This window comes from Pithys albifrons, chromosome 29 (assembly GCF_047495875.1).
Source record: "Pithys albifrons albifrons isolate INPA30051 chromosome 29, PitAlb_v1, whole genome shotgun sequence".
Lineage (NCBI taxonomy): Eukaryota > Metazoa > Chordata > Aves > Passeriformes > Thamnophilidae > Pithys > Pithys albifrons.
Window position 1 is genome coordinate 2745274 of NC_092486.1, and position 18044 is coordinate 2763317.

At 51.9% G+C, this 18044-nt stretch overlaps 1 protein-coding gene across 1 annotated transcript; it reads left to right on the forward strand.

Annotated features, from left to right (window-relative positions):
* The first annotated feature begins 3116 nt into the window (after positions 1-3116).
* NEFL (neurofilament light chain) lies at positions 3117-11071 on the forward strand. The gene is made up of 4 exons (XM_071579185.1): positions 3117-4207; positions 6315-6439; positions 8113-8432; positions 10484-11071. The coding sequence occupies exons 1-4, from the start codon at positions 3149-3151 to the stop codon at positions 10669-10671; spliced, it is 1692 nt and encodes a 563-aa protein (XP_071435286.1). The 5' UTR covers positions 3117-3148; the 3' UTR covers positions 10672-11071.
* The last annotated feature ends 6973 nt before the right edge of the window (positions 11072-18044 follow it).

The window sequence follows — 18044 nt, forward strand, 5'->3', positions numbered from 1 at the left end:
GTCAGCACTTCCCTATTCCTGGAAACTCAAGGGTTGGAATGAGGATGTCTCCAGCAGCAGCTTCTTTTCCTTAGAGCAGCAAAGCTCCATCTTTGCCTCTGAGTCACATGGGAACTCCACACTGCAGGGTGTCTGCAGACACATTTCCATCCTCCTGGCACACAACAAAGGCCTTTCCACTCCTTTCCCCTCCCTAAAACAATGTGAGAAAGAATATTAACAACCTACAACTGTTTTCCAGGGATCTGAAGTGCAGTCGTTTTTACAAGCTGAGGTATATTCATTTATTCATAAATGATACCATGAATAATTCAATCTCCTGCTCAAGTTCATGTAGGGGAGTTCAGCATTAATCCATTGGCACGAAACAAAGTGTTTCCCTTTGCAGAAGTTGAGTATCCCAGAAAAAAAATCAGAAGCTCCCAGAATCCCTGACTGGACCTGCTGTGAATCTTCCCCTCTAAAATGTCTGTATTGCTCATTTCTCCCCCTTCCAAACCCCATCTTAGCACATAAAACTCTACCTGTGCTGCTCTAACTTTGCATATTCAGTGTCTGAATAACGAGCAGCTGCTCTGACATTCCTGAATGCAGCTGGAATTCAGACACCAAACTGGGAATACAACGTGGAGCAGCAGCAGCAGCAGCCTGGCTTGTGGAGAGCAGTTCCACTGATCTGCAGGAGGACTCTGTAGATTTGCAGAATGAAGTCACAGCAGCTCTGCTGGGATCTGGTGGCACTTAAAGCCTTTCCAAGCTCTTGATGCAGCTCATTCCACGTGGCATGAGCTCAGATGAAGAGACACTCCAGCTCTGCACCCCTGAGAGGCCACTGCCCTTCACACCTTAATAATCCTCCTTTTAAATACCCTGAAACTTATGGAAAAGATACCACACAACACGTGGGGGATCACTAGAAAAGAGAAGGAAATGTATGAAATCAACCCTGCAGAAAAGAGAAGGAAATATATTAAATTAACCCTGCAGAAAAGAGAAGGAAATATATTAAATTAACACTGCAGAAAAGAGAAGGAAATATATTAAATTAACCCTGCAGAAAAGAGAAGGAAATATATTAAATCCTGCAGGAAAGAGAAGGAAACATGTTAAATCCACCCCGCTGTACCTTCAGTAAATGACTGGTATGAAGCAATCACTTCTTCGTGCCAGAAATACCCAAGTACCTTTGCAATTAGTGACAGTAATTTATGCACATTACCAAGTCCTCCCCCTTTCTTTAGGAAGCAACTCAGCATTTTCGTGGGGTCTCTCTTAATAAATGGCCCCCAATCTTCCTTCCTTGAGAAAACATTGAGGGGTTTGAATGGTAAAATATACATCCCTTTCTGACTCTGGGAGATGATTTATCCTTGCCTTTTGGAGCACCCCATGCAGCCTGTGCTCAATACATCCCTGGGAAATCTCTGCTACTCAAATACTGCTTTGTTTTAGTCAGCCAGTGGCTCAGACCTGGCTCTGAGGCAGCTGCAATGCAGCTCTCCAGTTTGAGTCTCTGGAGCAGCCAGATCAGGCAAGGCTAAATATCTCTGTGATCCGTGTCTCAGATGGGCTCCAGGGAATCTCCAGGATCAGGGAAAGCAAGGGCAGGGAACCTGTTATTGAGATTCTGGCAGGACTGGGACCCACCCTGTGTTTGCTGCTTCGTGCATGTCAGGAAAGAACAAAGAGCAGTGTCCAAGGGCAGGTTGGACGGGGCTTGGAGCAACCAGGATGTCCCTGCCCATGGCAGGGGGTGGAATGAAATGATTTTAAAGTGCCTTCCAACCCAAACCACTCTGGGATTTTATAATTACCTGGTTATTAGGAACCATTTGTACAAAAGGACATGGTGAGAATGCAGGGGCTCCAAAGCTCTGATGCTTTGTGAAAACTGCAGACTGAAGGGGGGGAAAGGCTCTTTACATGTGTCTGGGGGTTCTGAGGTGCAGTGAGGGCTCAACCTTCCCCCAGGGACCTGGAACCTCCCCGAGGCTGGTGGGGAAGGAGAGGGGGACAGGGGAGTGTTGGGCACACCCTGGCCCGGCTGGGGGGCTGCAGATACACCCGAGGATTGGTGGCTCCCAAGTAGGTTTGAAGGCACCAGAGGTGAGCCCAAAGCGGCGCTCAGAGATGTCCCAGGTGGGTCCGGGGCTGGTGCCAAGGAGGGCCGAGGCAGGGCCGGGCAGGGGCCGTTCCAGACCGGCCCGAGCACAGCGCGCCGTGCCCGCGGCGATGCCCGGGGCGCTCCGAGCATCAGCGCTGCGAGACGAGACTCGGGACACCGGCGACAGGACCTCACTGCGGCGATGCTCGGAGCGCCCCGGGCATCACCTCGGAGCGGTTCCGCACCGCAGCGATGCTCGCAGCGCCCCGGACATTCCCGGGGGCGGACATTCCCGCTCCGGGCATCACCTCGGAGCCCCGGGGGTGGGCAGTCCTTCTCCGGGCATCACCTCATAACCCCGGGGCCGGGCAGTCCCGCACCGCAGTGATGCTCGGAGCGCCCCGGACATTCCCGGGGGCGGACATTCCCGCTCCGGGCATCACCTCGGAGCCCTGGGGTGGGCAGTCCCGCTCCGGGCATCACCCCGGAGCCCTGGGGGTGGGCAATCCTTCTCCGGGCATCACCCCAGAGCTCCGGGCATCACCTCATAACCCCGGGGCCGGGCAGTCCCGCACCGCAGCGATGCTCGGAGCGCCCCGGACATTCCCGGGGGCGGACATTCCCGCTCCGGGCATCACCTCGGAGCCCTGGGGGTGGGCAGTCCCGCTGTGGGCATCATCCCGGAGCCCTGGGGGTGGGCAATCCTTCTCCGGGCATCACCCCAGAGCTCCGGGCATCACCTCATAACCCCCGGGGCGGGCAGTCCCGCACCGCAGCCATGCTCCAGGCATCACCTCAGAGCTCCAGGGGCGGGCGGTCTCGCACCGCAGCCATGCTCCAGGCATCGCCCCAGAGCCCCGGGGGCGGGCAGTCCCGCACCTCTGCGATGCTCGCAGCGCTCCGGGCACCTCCTCACCGCGGCGATGCCACCGCGCTCCTCCCCGTCCCCGCCCGCGGGGCCGCGCCCGCCCGCCCTCCTTGCCCATAAATAGCGGCGCCGGGACATCGCCCCAGCGCAGAGCATCCTGCGGTCCCTTGGCCACCATGAGCTCGTACGGCTACGACCCGTTCTTCCCGTCCTACAAGCGGCGATACGCGGACAGCCCGCGCATCCACGTGTCGGTGCGCAGCAGCAGCGGCGGCGGCGGGTTCGGCGCTGCGCGCTCCGCGTACTCCAGCCTGTCCGCGCCCGTGTCCTCCGTGTCCGTGCGCCGCAGCTACGCCACTTCCAGCGCTTCGGGCTCGCTGCTGCACTCCGTGGACAGCCTGGACCTCAGCCAGGTGGCCGCCATCAGCAACGACCTCAAGTCCATCCGTAGCCAGGAGCGGGCGCAGCTTCAGGACCTCAACGACCGCTTCGCCTGTTTCATCGAGCGAGTGCACGAGCTGGAGCAGCAGAACAAGGTGCTGGAGGCAGAGCTGCTGGTGCTGCGCCAGAAACACGCCGAGCCCTCGCGTTTCCGAGCCCTCTACGAGCAGGAGATCCGCGAGCTGCGCTTGGCAGCCGAGGAGGCGACGAGCGAGAAGCAGGCGCTGCAGGGCGAGAGGGAGAGCCTGGAGGAGACGCTGCGCGGGCTGCAGGCGCGCTACGAGGAGGAGGTGCTGAGCAGGGAGGATGCCGAGGCGCGGCTGCTCGAGGTGCGCAAGGGCGCGGACGAGGCGGCGCTGGCGAGAGCCGAGCTGGAGAAGCGAGTGGACAGCCTGCTGGACGAGCTGGCCTTCCTCAAGAAGGTGCACGAGGAGGAGCTGGCCGAGCTGCAGGCTCAGATCCAGTACGCGCATCTCTCCGTGGAGATGGACGTGTCGGCCAAGCCCGACCTGTCGGCGGCCCTGCGCGACATCCGCGCGCAGTACGAGAAGCTGGCGGCGCGCAACATGCAGAACGCCGAGGAGTGGTTCCGCAGCCGCTTCACCGTGCTCAGCGAGAGCGCTGCCAAGAACACGGACGCCGTGCGAGCCGCCAAGGACGAGGTGTCCGAGAGCCGCAGGCTCCTCAAAGCCAAGACGCTGGAGATCGAGGCCACCCGCGGCATGAACGAGGCGCTGGAGAAGCAGCTGCAGGAGCTGGAGGAAAAGCAGAGCGCGGATATCTCCGCCCTGCAGGTGAGGGAGGGGTCGGGGTGGGCACGGGGAAGGGGGATTGGGGTCTGCAGGGTTCCCACAGATAAGGGGGATTGGGGTCTGCAGGGTCCCCTCAGGGGAGAGGGATTGGGGTCTGTGGTGTCCTCCCAAAGTGATGGGGATTGAGGTCTGCAGGGTCCCCACAGATAAGGGGGATTGGGGTCTGCAGGGTTCCCACAAGTGATGGGGATTGGGGTCTGCAGGGTCCCCTCAGGGGAGAGGGATTGGGGTCTGTGGTGTCCTCCCAAGTGATGGGGATTGGGGTCTGCAGGGTCCCCTCAGGGGAGAGGGATTGGGGTCTGTGGTGTCCTCCCAAGTGATGGGGATTGGGGTCTGCAGGGTTCCCACAGATAAGGGGAATTGGGGTCTGCAGGGTTCCCACAGATAAGGGGAATTGGGGTCTGTAGTGTCCCCACAAGGGATGGGGATTGGGATCTGCAGGGTCCTCTCAGGGGAGGGGGATTGGGGTCTGCAGGGTCCCCCCCAAATGATGGGGATTGGGGTCTACAGTGTCCCCTCAGGTGATGGAGATCAGGGTCTGCAGGGCCCCCTCAGACAAGGGGGATTGGTGTCTGCAGGGTCCCCCCAGGTGATGGGGATTGGTGTCTGCAGGGTCCCCCCAGGTGATGGGGATTGGTGTCTGCAGGGTCCCCCCAGGTGATGGGGATTGGTGTCTGCAGGGTCCCCCCAGGTGATGGGGATTGGGGTCTGCAGGGTCCCCCCAGGTGATGGGGATTGGGGTCTGCAGGGTCCCTACAGTTGGGGGGGGGTCAGTGTTTTCAGGGTGCCCTCGGAAGGGGGTTTGGGGGTTCTGCAGGTCAAGGAGGGAATGGGGGTTTCCAGGGCTCTGCAGGTGAGGGGTATCAGGGTTTGAAGAAGGGTCCCCACGGGTGGAGAGGGTCGGGGTGTGCAGGTGAAAGGGGCTGGGGATTGGGAGTTTCTGCAGGGGAGGGGGTGTCCAGATTTGAAGGGCTCTGCAGGGCAGGAGGGTTGGGGATTAGGGGGTTCTTCTGGGGAGAGATGAGGGGTTTGTGGGGTCCCATGGGTGAAGGGGGTTGGGGGTTTTGGGGTCTGCAGGGGGAGGTTGTCAGGGACATCCTGGAGATGACATTGGTGCTCCTGTAGCTCTATTGCATAGAAAAGATCCCAAAACTATAATCCAAAATTCCCCAGAGCTATAAAGTATCATAAATCTAAATATCCACATCATCCTGGAGATGACAATGCTCCTCCTACAGCTCTATTGCATATAAAGGATCCCAAAACTATAATGCAAAATGCCCCAGAGCTGTAAAGTATCACAGATCTAAATATCCACATCATCCTGGAGATGACATTGCTCCTCCTACAGCTCTATTGCATAGAAAGGATCCCAAAATTATAATCCAAAATGCCCCAGAGCTATAAAGTATCACAGATCTAAATATCCACATCATCTTGGAGATAATATTTCTCCTCCTACAGCTCTATTGCATAGAAAGGATCCCAAAATTATAATCCAAAATGCCCCAGAGCTGTAAAGTATCACAGATCTAAATATCCACATCATCCTGGAGATGAGACATTGCTCCAGCTCCTGTCACAGCTCTCTTGTATCTAAACTATGATGTTATAGTGCCAAATGCCCCAGAGCTATAAAATAGGCCAGAGTTGATCTTATAACAATGCAGCTTTAACTCTGTCCTTGAAAAAAAACCCTGGAGAATTATAAGAATGCTCTGAACTGAAAGGGACCCACAAGGATTGTGGAGTCCAATTCAATGGATGTCCTTGAAAAGACATCCTTGAGCTGAAACTGGGAAAAGCACAGAGAGGTTGAAAGCAAACTGAAATTACACACGAATTTCCACAAATTACCACAAAATTTGGCTCTTTGTGTTAAATAGGGCTGGAATAATGGGATGTAGACACAGGGGTTGGAAGACCCTGCCAGGGAAGGCATTAAATGTTACCTTTTTGGCTGAGGGTAGAGTGGGAGCTGTGCTTGTTTTCTGTCTGCTTGAGCAAGATGAGCTTAATAGGATTGGAGAGCTGCATTTTAATTATTGCTGGACTTGGGAGAATTGAGAATTTCATGCTGTCGATACAGGACACAATCAACAAATTAGAGAACGAGCTGAGAACCACGAAGAGTGAAATGGCTCGATACCTGAAGGAATACCAAGACCTGCTCAATGTGAAGATGGCCCTGGACATCGAAATTGCAGCTTACAGGTATCCTGGGAGGTGCTTTAGGGAGCCAGAACTCGGGTCACATTCCCATTCCCTTCAGGAGAATTCCTCTTATTTGCCATTCCTGCAGCAGAAATCTTCAGCCATGAGTGTCAGAGTCTACTCAGGTCCTGGAACAAGGAGAAATGGTGGGGTTTGAGGGAAAAGATTTGCTGAAAGCAGAATCTTCAGCGTGTGAACATACACAATTTTTAGTTTGGCAAAACATGATCTCAGTTCTCCATTTTTACACCCCAAAAAATGCCTGTTCTGAACTGAGGGAAGAGATTTTGCATCAGTGGAACTTCTCAGTGCAGATTTCTCATCCTCAAAACGGGAGATCCCTTAAATGCTCTTAAGAACAGGATTTTTTCCCCCTAATTTGTGATTCTGCAAAGTAAATATTTGACAGAATTGCTGCTGAGTCGCTGCGTGGGGTTTTGCCCCAGATCCTGTGAGAAGTTTCTGTGGATGCCACAAGGGGGAATACTGGGAAGGCTGTTAGGGAAGGGTTAGAGCTGCTCTGTGAGACCCTGCAGGCTGCCAGAATCACAGAATCATAGAATGGATTGGGTTGGAAAAGCCCTCCCAGATCATCAAGTCCAACCCTTGGTCCAACTCCAGTCCCTTTACCAGATCATGGCACTCAGTGCCACGGCCAAGCTCAGGTTCAAACCCTCCAGGGATGGGGAATCCACCCCCTCTCTGGGCAGCCCATTCCAATCCCTGAGCACTCTCTCTGCAAAGAATTTCCACCTGCTCTCCAACTTCAATTTCCCCTGGCAGAGCTTGAGCCCATCGTGCCCCCTTGTCCTATTGCTGAGTGCCTGGGAGAAGAGACCAACCCCCACCTGGCCACAACTTCCCTTCAGGCAGTTCCAGACAGTGCTGAGGTCACCTCTGAGCCTCCTCTTCTCCAGGCTCAACACCCCCAGCTCCCTCAGCCTCTCCCCGCAGCACTTGTGCTCCAGTCCCTTCTCCAGCCTCGTTGCTTTTCTCTGGCCCCGCTCCAGCCCCTCAATCTCTTGCCTCAACTGAGGGGCCCAGAACTGAACACAACACTCAAGGTGTGGCCTCCCCAAGGCAGAGTCCAGGGGAAGGGTCACTGCCCTGGGCCTGCTGGCCACGCTAGTTTGGATCCAGGCCAGGATCCCCTTGGCCTTCTTGGCCACCTGGGCACACTGGTGGCTCCTGTTGAGCTTCCTGTCCCTCAGTCCCCCCAGGTCCCTCTGCCTGGCTGCTCTCCAGCCACTCTGTGCCCAGCCTGGAGCGCTGCAGGGCTTGGGGTGGCCAGAACACACCTCTGACTTCTCCTGCTGTAGGAACCTCATTCTAGAGGGTTTTTTCCTCTGTTTAACAAGGTAAAAATATTATTTCACCCATAATGGCCACTGCTGAAACAAATCCCTTCAAGATCCCCTCAACCTTCAGGGGGGTTTTCTCTTGCTCAGTTGTGGAACTTTCTTTGCTGGAATGGTTGGACTCGATGATCTGGGAGGTCTTTTCCAACCTGAATGATTCCAAGATTCCATTCCAAGAAGCCAAGGTAGCATCACCTCAGGTTATTAATTAGGGGCTAATTTTGCACTCCTTCGGTCTCAAAGCCTGTTGGTCCATGGCTGGATCTGCTGCAGCACAACCAAATCCTCTCTCCATGCCTTTTTTTTTCCTGGCAGGAAACTGCTGGAAGGGGAAGAGACCAGGCTGAGCTTCACCAGCGTTGGCAGCATCACCAGTGGGTACACCCAGAGTGCCCCCAGCTTTGGCAGGTCTGCCTACAGTGGGCTCCAGTCCAGCTCTTACCTGCTGACCACCCGCTCCTTCCCCACCTACTACTCCAGCCACGTCCAGGAGGAGCAGATTGAGATCGAGGAGACCATCGAGGCTGCCAAGGCAGGGGAGGCCAAGGCAGCTCCTGCAGAGGAAGGGGAGGAGGAGGAGAAAGAGGAAGGGGAGGAAGAAGCTGGAGGTGAAGAGGGTGAAGAAGAGGAGGAAGGTACTTAAAGCTACTTGCAAATCCCCTTTTTTCATCTTTCATATCCCCCTTTTTTCATCTTTCAAATCCCCTTTTTTTCATCTTTCAAATCCCCTTTTTTTCATCTTTCATATCCCCTTTTTTTCACCTTTCAAATCCCTTTTTTTCATCTTTCATATCCCCTTTTTTTCATCTTTCCTATCCCTTTTTTTTCATCTTTCAAATCCCTTTTTTATCTTTCAAATCCCTTTTTTCTTCTTTCATATCCCCTTTTATTCACCTTTCAAATCCCTTTTTTATCTTTCAAATCCCTTTTTTCCATCTTTCATATCCCTTTTTTCCATCTTTCATATCCCATTTTTTCATCTTTCCTATCCCCTTTTTTTCACCTTTCAAATCCCTTTTTTATCTTTCAAATCCCTTTTTTCTTCTTTCATATCCCCTTTTATTCACCTTTCAAATCCCTTTTTTCCGTCTTTCATATCCCATTTTTCCATCTCTCATATCCCATTTTTTCATCTTTCCTATCCCCATTTTTTCATCTTTCCTATCCCCATTTTTTCATCTTTCCTATCCCCTTTTTTTCACCTTTCAAATCCCCTTTTTCCACCTTTCATATCCCCTTTTTTCACCTTTCAACTCCATTTCTTTCATCCTTCCCCCTGCTCATATGGCATAAACCCCCAGAAATCCCAATGTTCAGTGATGGAACCTCTTCCCTTTTCCATTCCCACCATGGTGGGATGAGCCCCTTCCATTCCAGCAGCAAAGTCTGAGTGCCAGAGATGGGTAAATATCCAATGTCGGGCAGATCAGAGGTCTCCAAGGAGCAGAATGATGGTGCTCAGGTGGCAGCAAACGGTGCTGAGCTCTCAGACACCCTCCAAAAGGAGGGACAAGGACACCCTGAGCTCAATAGCAGTTCCCAGAGCAGCCTGTGAGAATGGGAACATCAGCTGGGGCTGGAATTACTGGGCTCGGTGCCTGGCACTGCTGCAGATCTGAAATCGGTGGCCATTGAATGATCTGAGGCATTTATCAGTGTAAAAATTAATTACAATGATAATATGGCTGAAGAGCCAGTTGGAGAGCACCGAGATTGCTCTTTGAACCCAAGTCTGGAGGAACCCAAATCTGGATGAATCCAAATCTGGAGGAACCCAAATCTGGATGAACCCAAATCTGGATGAACCCAAGTCTGGATGAACCCACATCTGGGTGAATCCACATCTGGATGAATCCACATCTGGATGAATCCACATCTGGAGGAACCCAAATCTGGATGAACCCACATCTGGGTGAACCCACATCTGGATGAATCCAAATCTGGAGGAACCCAAATCTGGATGAATCCAAGTCTGGATGAATCCACGTCTGGATGAATCCACATCTGGATGAATCCACATCTGGATGAATCCAAATCTGGATGAACCCACGTCTGGATGAATCCACATCTGGATTAACCCAAATCTGGGTGAACCCAAATCTGGGTGAACCCAAATCTGGATGAATCCACATCTGGATGAACCCAAATCTGGAGGAATCCACATCTGGATGAATCCAATCTGGAGGAACCCAAGTCTGGATGAACCCAAATCTGGGTGAATCCACATCTGGAGGAACCCAAATCTGGATGAATCCAAATCTGGATGAACCCAAATCTGGATGAATCCACATCTGGATGAACCCAAGTCTGGATGAATCCACATCTGGATGAACCCAAATCTGGATGAATCCACATCTGGATGAACCCAAGTCTGGATGAATCCACATCTGGATGAATCAAAATCTGGATGAACCCAAGTCTGGATGAATCCACATCTGGATGAATCCACATCTGGATGAACCCAAGACTGGATGAACCCAAGTCTGGGTGACTTTAAGCTCTTAATCCAGACTGAGATTCCCCAAGGTCATGATTTTTATGGAGTGTTTCACTCCTGAAATGCAGAAGAAGCTGCTTGGGTGGGTCTGTTGTAGCTGGAGGGGCCCCTGTGTGGGGTTGGAGGCTGCAGGTCCAAGGGCTCCCATTCAATTGGGATTGGTGTGAAATCCCATTTTGTCTTCCAAAGGTGCAAAGGAAGAATCCGAAGAGGGCAAAGAGGGTGAGGAAGAGGAAGGAGAAGGGGAAGAAACAGCAGCTGAAGAAGGGGAGGAGTCTCAGGAAACTGCTGAGGAAACTGGTGAGGAGGAGAAGGAAGAGAAGGAAGAGAAAGAAGCAGCAGGAAAGGAAGAGAGTGAAGGGAAGAAGAAGGCTTGACTTTCAGGCAGCCCAGCAGAATAAATGATGATTGACTGAGCTGACATTGCAGTCCCACATATTTAATTCAGTGCCCCCCGAGGTTTCAAGTTAATGATTCTGATGTTTCTCTCTGTGCAGAGCCTGAGTTTGCTTGCAGAGCACCCACTGGCTTGTTCCCTGAGTGCTGCATGGTCTCCACGTCTGAATTCAGGGCTTCTGTTTTCCCTGGGGGATTCAGAGCCTTTACATTAAAAAAAAAAAAAAAAAAAAAAGGGAGGGGGAAAAAAAAATAAGTCATGGGAATGAAAGTTACCTTTAAGTTGCATTTCAAATAATTATGGAAACCTTGGGTGGGTGGGAAAACGGAGGCTTCAATCAGTGCAATAAAGCAAAGTCAATAAAGAAATGCTTACCCAGAGTCCTTGTGTGTGTCTTGTGTCACTGATGCTCTTCAAAGCTTTATAAAGGGACGTGTCACCCTCACCTGGAGTCTTTATAACAGGACAAGAACTGCTGGGTTGTCCCTAGAGGAGATTTTTGAGGCAGTTAAAGGTGAGCAAAGCTTTGATGGGGATATGAAACTTCCCACAGAAACTGTACCGTGATAGAAATGGTGGTGGTGGCTGTGGTGGGTCTCAGGAGGTTGAGGTGTGAACACAACCGAGATCTTCCCCTTTGGAAAAGGAGGAATTTTAAAAGGCCAACACAAAAGCCAAACCCAAACGTGGCTGTGAGTGGTGGTGGGAAGTTGTTTCATGTCTGAGAATGGTCTTGGGCTTGGAGCAATGTCTGTACATTTTAAAAAAATCAAATTTATGTGGTGAGTTGGAGGGAGACCATGGGGATGGTTCTGTCTCCTCCTCCCTCTCCCAGGCAGTGACTGAACAGGCTCATTTTCTTCTGAGAGCTTGTCAGGGCCTTTGAAAGTCCTGACTGAGCTAAAAAAAGGTCTGATCTTTAGTGGAGATGAGACACAAAAGAGCTGCAGCAGCAGCAGCAGAGTCTGGCAAGTCTGCAAAAAATGTCAGTGTGGTCTGAGCCTGTTTATTTGCCACGAGCTGATGCCTAAAGTTAAACCTGGACCTGAGAGCAAGCACAAAGTTAATGCTGAAATTAAACCAGTTTAAATAAGCTGAGCCTGTGGAAACCCAGTTTAAAACAGGCTGCAGTAAAACTTCTCACAGTCCCATTTGGCCACAGGAATTTTTTGCATTTTTGGGGGCAGTTTTTTAAATTTGGACACTTCTTTCGGGGTGGAATTGGTTTTTATTGGTTCTCCTCAAGGGTTTTGTTCAGAGAGAAAGGAAGTTTGTTTTTTTTTTAAGGGTGTTCCAAATTCATCTCCCTTTTCAGTGCTGAAAGGGCTACATAGAAAATTATGGTGGGTGAGGTAACACTTCTTATTTTCTTCCACATTCCCAAAGAAAACAGCAGGAGAAGGAAAAAGGACCTTGGTCAAACCAATCAGAAATGCAGCAATTCCACTAATTCTGCAGTTCAGGGAGTTCCACCAACATTTCCTGATTCACCTCCTCATTTCCAGGGGGTTTGGAGGCTTTTGAGAACCAGAAGACAAAAGAAGTAAAATAATTTTCATTTGCTTCAATTAAAAAAAATTAATCTGTCTTTTTACCTTTTCTTTCTGCTTTGAATGGAGGTTTTTCAACCTGGGCTGGTGGGGGTGGCATCAAATGCCAACCATGACAGGGGGTGGCACTAAACAGTCCTTAAGGTCCCTTCCAACCCCAACCATTCCATGATCCATGAAACTCACTGCTCCATCCTGCCTTTCTCCAGGCCCTCTGAGCTTTAACTTCTCAACACTCGATTTTGCTTCCTCTTTCATACTTTTTTTTTTGCTGACAAATCCCCCTCTCTCCTCCCTGCCCTTGGCATCTCTTTCACTTTTGGGAAGCAACACCCCCCCTCAGCCCTGGGGAGTGATGCCAGGGATGCCCAAACCAGTGGGTTTGGAGCTCCACCAGAGCCACATCCCTCCCAGCCTGATCCCTGTTCCCTGTGAGTGAGCCACTCTGCAGTGCCCAGCCAGGCTGGCACCCCCAGCCCTTGGCAGTGATGCCAGGGATACCCAAACCAGCGTGTTTGGAACTTCACCAGAGCCACATCACTCCCTGATGGAGCAGCCTGATCCGTGTGTTCCTTGGGATGTGCTGCAGCTCAGGAGAGACTCCCCACTCTGCCAGGAGGTGAATCAGTCACCCTGCAGTGCCCAGCCAGGCTGGCACCCTCAGCCCTTGGGAGTGATGCCAGGGATGCCCAAACCAGTGGGTTTGGAGTTCCATCACAGCCACATCCCTCCCAGCCTGATCCCTGCTCCTCATGGTTCTTGTCTCCCCAATTTGCAGGGAGGTGAATCAGTCACCCTTCAGTGCCCAGCCAGGCTGGCACCCCCACCCCTTGGCAGTGATGCCAGGGATGCCCAAACCAGCACATTTGGAGCTCCAGCAGAGCCACATCCCTCCCAGCCTGATCCCTGCTCCCTGTGTTCCTTGGGATGTGCTGCAGCTCATGCAGAGGCTCCCCACTCTGCCACCCTGCAGTGCCCAGCCAGGCTGGCACCCCCAGCCCTTGGCAGTGATGCCAGGGATACCCAAGCCAGCGTGTTTGGAACTTCACCAGAGCCACATCACTCCCTGATGGAGCAGCCTGATCCGTGTGTTCCTTGGGATGTGCTGCAGCTCAGGAGAGACTCCCCACTCTGCCAGGAGGTGAATCAGTTACCCTGCAGTGCCCAGCCAGGCTGGCACCCCCAGCCCTTGGCAGTGATGCCAGGGATGCCCAAACCAGTGGGTTTGGAGCTCCAGCAGAGCCACATCCCTCCCAGCCTGATCCTTGCTCCTCATGGTTCTTGTCTCCCCACTCTGCAGGGAGGTGAATCAGCCACCCTGCATTGCCCAGCCAGGCTGGCACCCCCAGCCCTTGGCAGTGATGCCAGGGATGCCCAAACCAGCATGTTTGGAGCTCCACCCGAGCCACATCCCTCCCAGCCTGATCCCTGCTCCTCATGTTCCTTGTCTCCCCACTCTGCAGGGAGGTGAATCAGTCACTCTGCAGTGCCCAGCCAGGCTGGCACCCCCAGCCCTGCCCTGTGCCAGCTGGGCAGTGTGGGTTGGGGTGCCCAGCTGCTCCCAGGGCTGTGGGATGGGTCCTGCTGCCAGCACTGCCCTCACCTTGGAGCACCAGGCGCCGGCTTTGACGCAATGCAGTAAGAGCTGGCACAGGGAGGCTCCAGAGAAACTTTTAACCCCAGTTGCAGCTGCAAGAAAAGGCAGGAGTGCCCTGGAATGTTCTCGGGCTCTCTGGGTAGGCAGGGGCTGTGCCAGGCTGAGGTGGCATCACGGGGGACACAAACACAGGGAGGTTGTGGCTGCTTTCCTTGAGCTACACCCACCCCCTGCCCCCGAAACTGTGCAGGGAGAACATCCAGGTTTTAAACCTTCTGGCAACTAAAGAATTGCTCACTCATCATTTGCTGCCTTCCTAAATTAGTTCGAGACAGTTTAATCCTGAACAGAGAAGGAATAAAACCCACACGGGAATGGGGAGAGCACAGCCCCCAATGCCTGGAGAAAGTTCTAGTGCCTGACTCAGCTCGCTGCAAACGCAGCCTGGGTGTGTTTTGTAACAGTTCCCAGCTTGTTCCCACCTGGAATTTAGTTCTGGGATGCTGAAAATCTCTTCGTGGTACCTTCTCCACAACGTGGTAGAGTAAAGCAGAGCCCCCCCAGCTCCTGAAGTCACAGGGGATTTGATAAATCCCCTTAAATAAAAGGGGATTTAACCTTAAATAAACCTCACAAACCTTCCCTCTAAATTCCTTTAATTATTGTTTTTCTCTTCATGGATCTTTGTATTATTTAATGAACTTCTCTGCTTGAAAATAATTATTCCCTTCACTGGTTTTGTGCAGTCTGAAGGAGCAATTGGTGCAGAACAGGCAAATAACATCCTATTTCTGCATCTCTGCCCGGGAATTCTGCTCTTTTTTGAAACTCTTTGATTGCAGATGTCAGCAGACAGACTCTCTCTGCTCCATGAAATATTAATCAGTTCTTATAGTTTTATAAACATTTAGAAGTGTGTTAACCACTTGCTTATTTCTCTCAGGATTTGGTGGAAACATTTGCAGAGGGAAATGGATTAAATTCACCAATTTCCTGTGTTAGAGCAGTGGGAAAAATACATGGGTTTGGGTATAACTGAGGGCTGGGGGTTGTTTTGGGCGGGGAAATGAGGAGATGGTGGAGCACATCAGGTCAGGGGCAGGCTCAGGAATTTGCCTCCCACCCAGGGCATTCCCAAACCCACCCAGGGCAGTTCCCAAACCCATCCAGGGCAGTTCCCAAACTCACCCAGGGCAGTTCCCAAACCCCACCCAGGGCAGTTCCCAAACCCACCCAGGGCAGTTCCCAACCCCACCCAGGGCAGTTCCCAAACCCATCCAGGGCAGTTCCCAAACGCCATCCAGGGCAGTTCCCAAACCCCATCCAGAGCAGTTCCCAAACCCACCCAGGGCAGTTCCCAAGCCCCATCCAGAGCAGTTCCCAAACTCACCCAGGGCAGTTCCCAAACCCACCCAGGGCAGTTCCCAAACGCCATCCAGGGCAGTTCCCAAACCCCATCCAGAGCAGTTCCCAAACCCACCCAGGGCAGTTCCCAAGCCCCATCCAGAGCAGTTCCCAAACTCACCCAGGGCAGTTCCCAACCCCACCCAGGGCAGTTCCCAAACCCACCCAGGGCAGTTCCCAAACCCACCCAGGGCAGGGGCTGTTGAGCCACCTCCTCTTGTGGAGGGAAATGCAAAGAAGACCAAACCAACCCACACCACAATTCTGGGGCTCCTTAGAGCTCTGTCCTCCCAGAATTGAAAAGAAAGGAGGTGGAAAGGGAGAAAGAGCCAGGTTGGGATCCCACCTGCCCCATGTAACCCCCTGTGCTGGTTTAAAGGTGAACCTGCAGGAGAAATGAACCCAACACAAGAGAGATTCTAAGTCAGAGTTCCAATTTAATACCAATATTGCAATCAATGCAGTGGCACAAAGAGCAATTGGGTTTAACCCCCAAGCCCAGCAGTCTAACCCAGCCCCCTGGGGCACAAACACAGGGGGGTTTGGTGGCCCCTGTGCTGAGCCCCACGTGGTTCCCCCGAGGCCAAAGGCAAAGGAGGGGACAAAGCTGTTGGTGCAGATTATGGCAGAGTCTGGGGGAGAGTGGGGGGCTCCTCCTGTGCAGGGTCTGCTCCTGCTCTGGATGCCAGGAGTGGTGCCAGAGGTGCCCAAAGGGCAAGATTGTCTCCCCTCAGGTTTGGGTGGGAGCCCCCAGTGCCTCCCCCAGGGCAGGGAGTTCCAGCCTGGGGGATCTGACTCTGGCACTCAGGGGGGATTTTGGACTCGTTGCTGGCCCCTGAGCAGAGCTGAGCCCTCAGGTGGGTGTGGAGGTGCCAAGGAGTCCCTGCAGGGCAGTTCTCCCAGCTCCTCTGCCAGGCTTCTTTCCCAGCCAGCTCCCAGCCTGAGGGCTCAGCTGTGCCCTGGGCAGCTGCTGCCAATGGGCCCTTGGGAACAGTTGCTGGGCAATGGCCCAGAGGGTTTGGAATGCCCAGCTTTGGTCACCCCCACACTGGGACAAACTGGGCCCACCTGCTCAGCTGGGACACCCACACTGAGTGTTCCTGAGCTGGCACCAACCTTTAATTCACTGTCCAAGGTGACTCTCCATCTCCACACTGAAGATTCCCAACTTTTCATGTTCAGGGCTGGGTTTGTTGTAGCACATTCTAGAACTCCTTTGGAAGCAGAAAAACATAATTCTAATGCAGATATTGCTCCCTGCTCTCATTTTTGGGTTTAATGGTGGTGTTCTCTTGCAAGTTTTGTTCAGATGCAAGAGAAAAATCACTTCAGTGCTCCCAAACCTTTGGGAATTTCTGTGTTTTAGCAAAATGAGGTGCAGACATTGAGAACAGGGGAGTGTGACTGGGCTGCTTAACTCCTTATTCCTAAAGGTATTTTTGTGTCATCTACACACACACACGACTCTCACAAATGAGCTGCCAGTTCATTTGCTAACTCTGCTTTAATTAAACATCCCTCAGCCACCACACTGGAGAGCCCAGATGTCCATTATTGATACCAGCAGGAGGAACACTCAGAGCTTCTCTGCACAAAGACACTCAGATTTATTTGAAAGGTTTATCTCCTGTGGACTTTGTCCCATTTCTCCAGTGAAGAACAAGCTGAAGCCTTTCAATTAAAAACAACTTGATCTTCAATTATTGATGAAGAATTGGAAGGCTTATGGAAATCATAGATTTTCACCAGAGCCTCAATTAGTCAACAGATTTGAGGGCAGTCCTTGTGCTGAGCCCAGGATAAAGAATTATTGGCATTTCTTGGGAGGGGAGGCAAAACCATGTTCTTTCTTTTCCTTTTGAAATGCCAAATAAACACAATATCAATCCAAAACCAACCTATTAGTTCCAAAATTGGAATTGGAGCCTTTCTCTTCTTCCCTTTTTTTTCATCTGCCTCTATTTATTCTCAATTTAGAGGCATTTTAGAGGGCCCTTTAATTGGCTTTCTTCTTAATGAAGCCAACCTGGAAGTGGCAGTGGAAATAGGCCAAGATTTAGGAGGCCTTTCTATTGGGAAATTAAAAATGTTTTGGTTTGATTTTAGGCTTTTGTGTTCCAGAGGTAGTTTGATCATTTGAACCAGGGAATCCAGGAGGATGTTCCCATATAATAAAAGCAAAAGGAGGCAAAACAACCCAAACCAACCCCCTTTTGATGACCTCAGAGTGTCTGGGTTGAGTCTCTTTGATGGATCTTTGGTTCAGTGACCAAGTGGTGTCACAGAAGGCACCACAACCAGCCCTGGTTCACACAGGAGAAAAAAATCCAAGGAATTACTTGGAAACTGCCCCAGCTTTGGTGGACAAGGAGGAAAATGATCCTTGCAGCAAATTTAAGACCTTTAGGTTTAATCCAAGCTGGATTGATGGCTTAGAGACCTTCCCCTTTCCAAGCCAAAGCAATTCCAACCCCTCTAAGCACCTCAAGGCCAGACAGAAGAGTTCAGTGGGTTCCTCTTTACTCTGGAGAACATGGGATATGGTTTTTATGGATTTATTTAATCCAGTCTTTGGGGTGTGTTACAGGAAATTTGTTCATCAGACCCAGTTTCTAAACCGTGGAATAAACAGCCTGAGTTGGAAGGGACCATCAAAGCCCAACTCCTGGACAAAAGAGGACACTAAGGATAAAAAACCAAAGCCCTGAGAAACTTTCCAACCCATGAACTGCCTTCCCATCCGGGACAGAGCCCCAGGTTTTAGGGAAGGATTTGAGAGGGTGAAAAAGCCACCAGACAAAG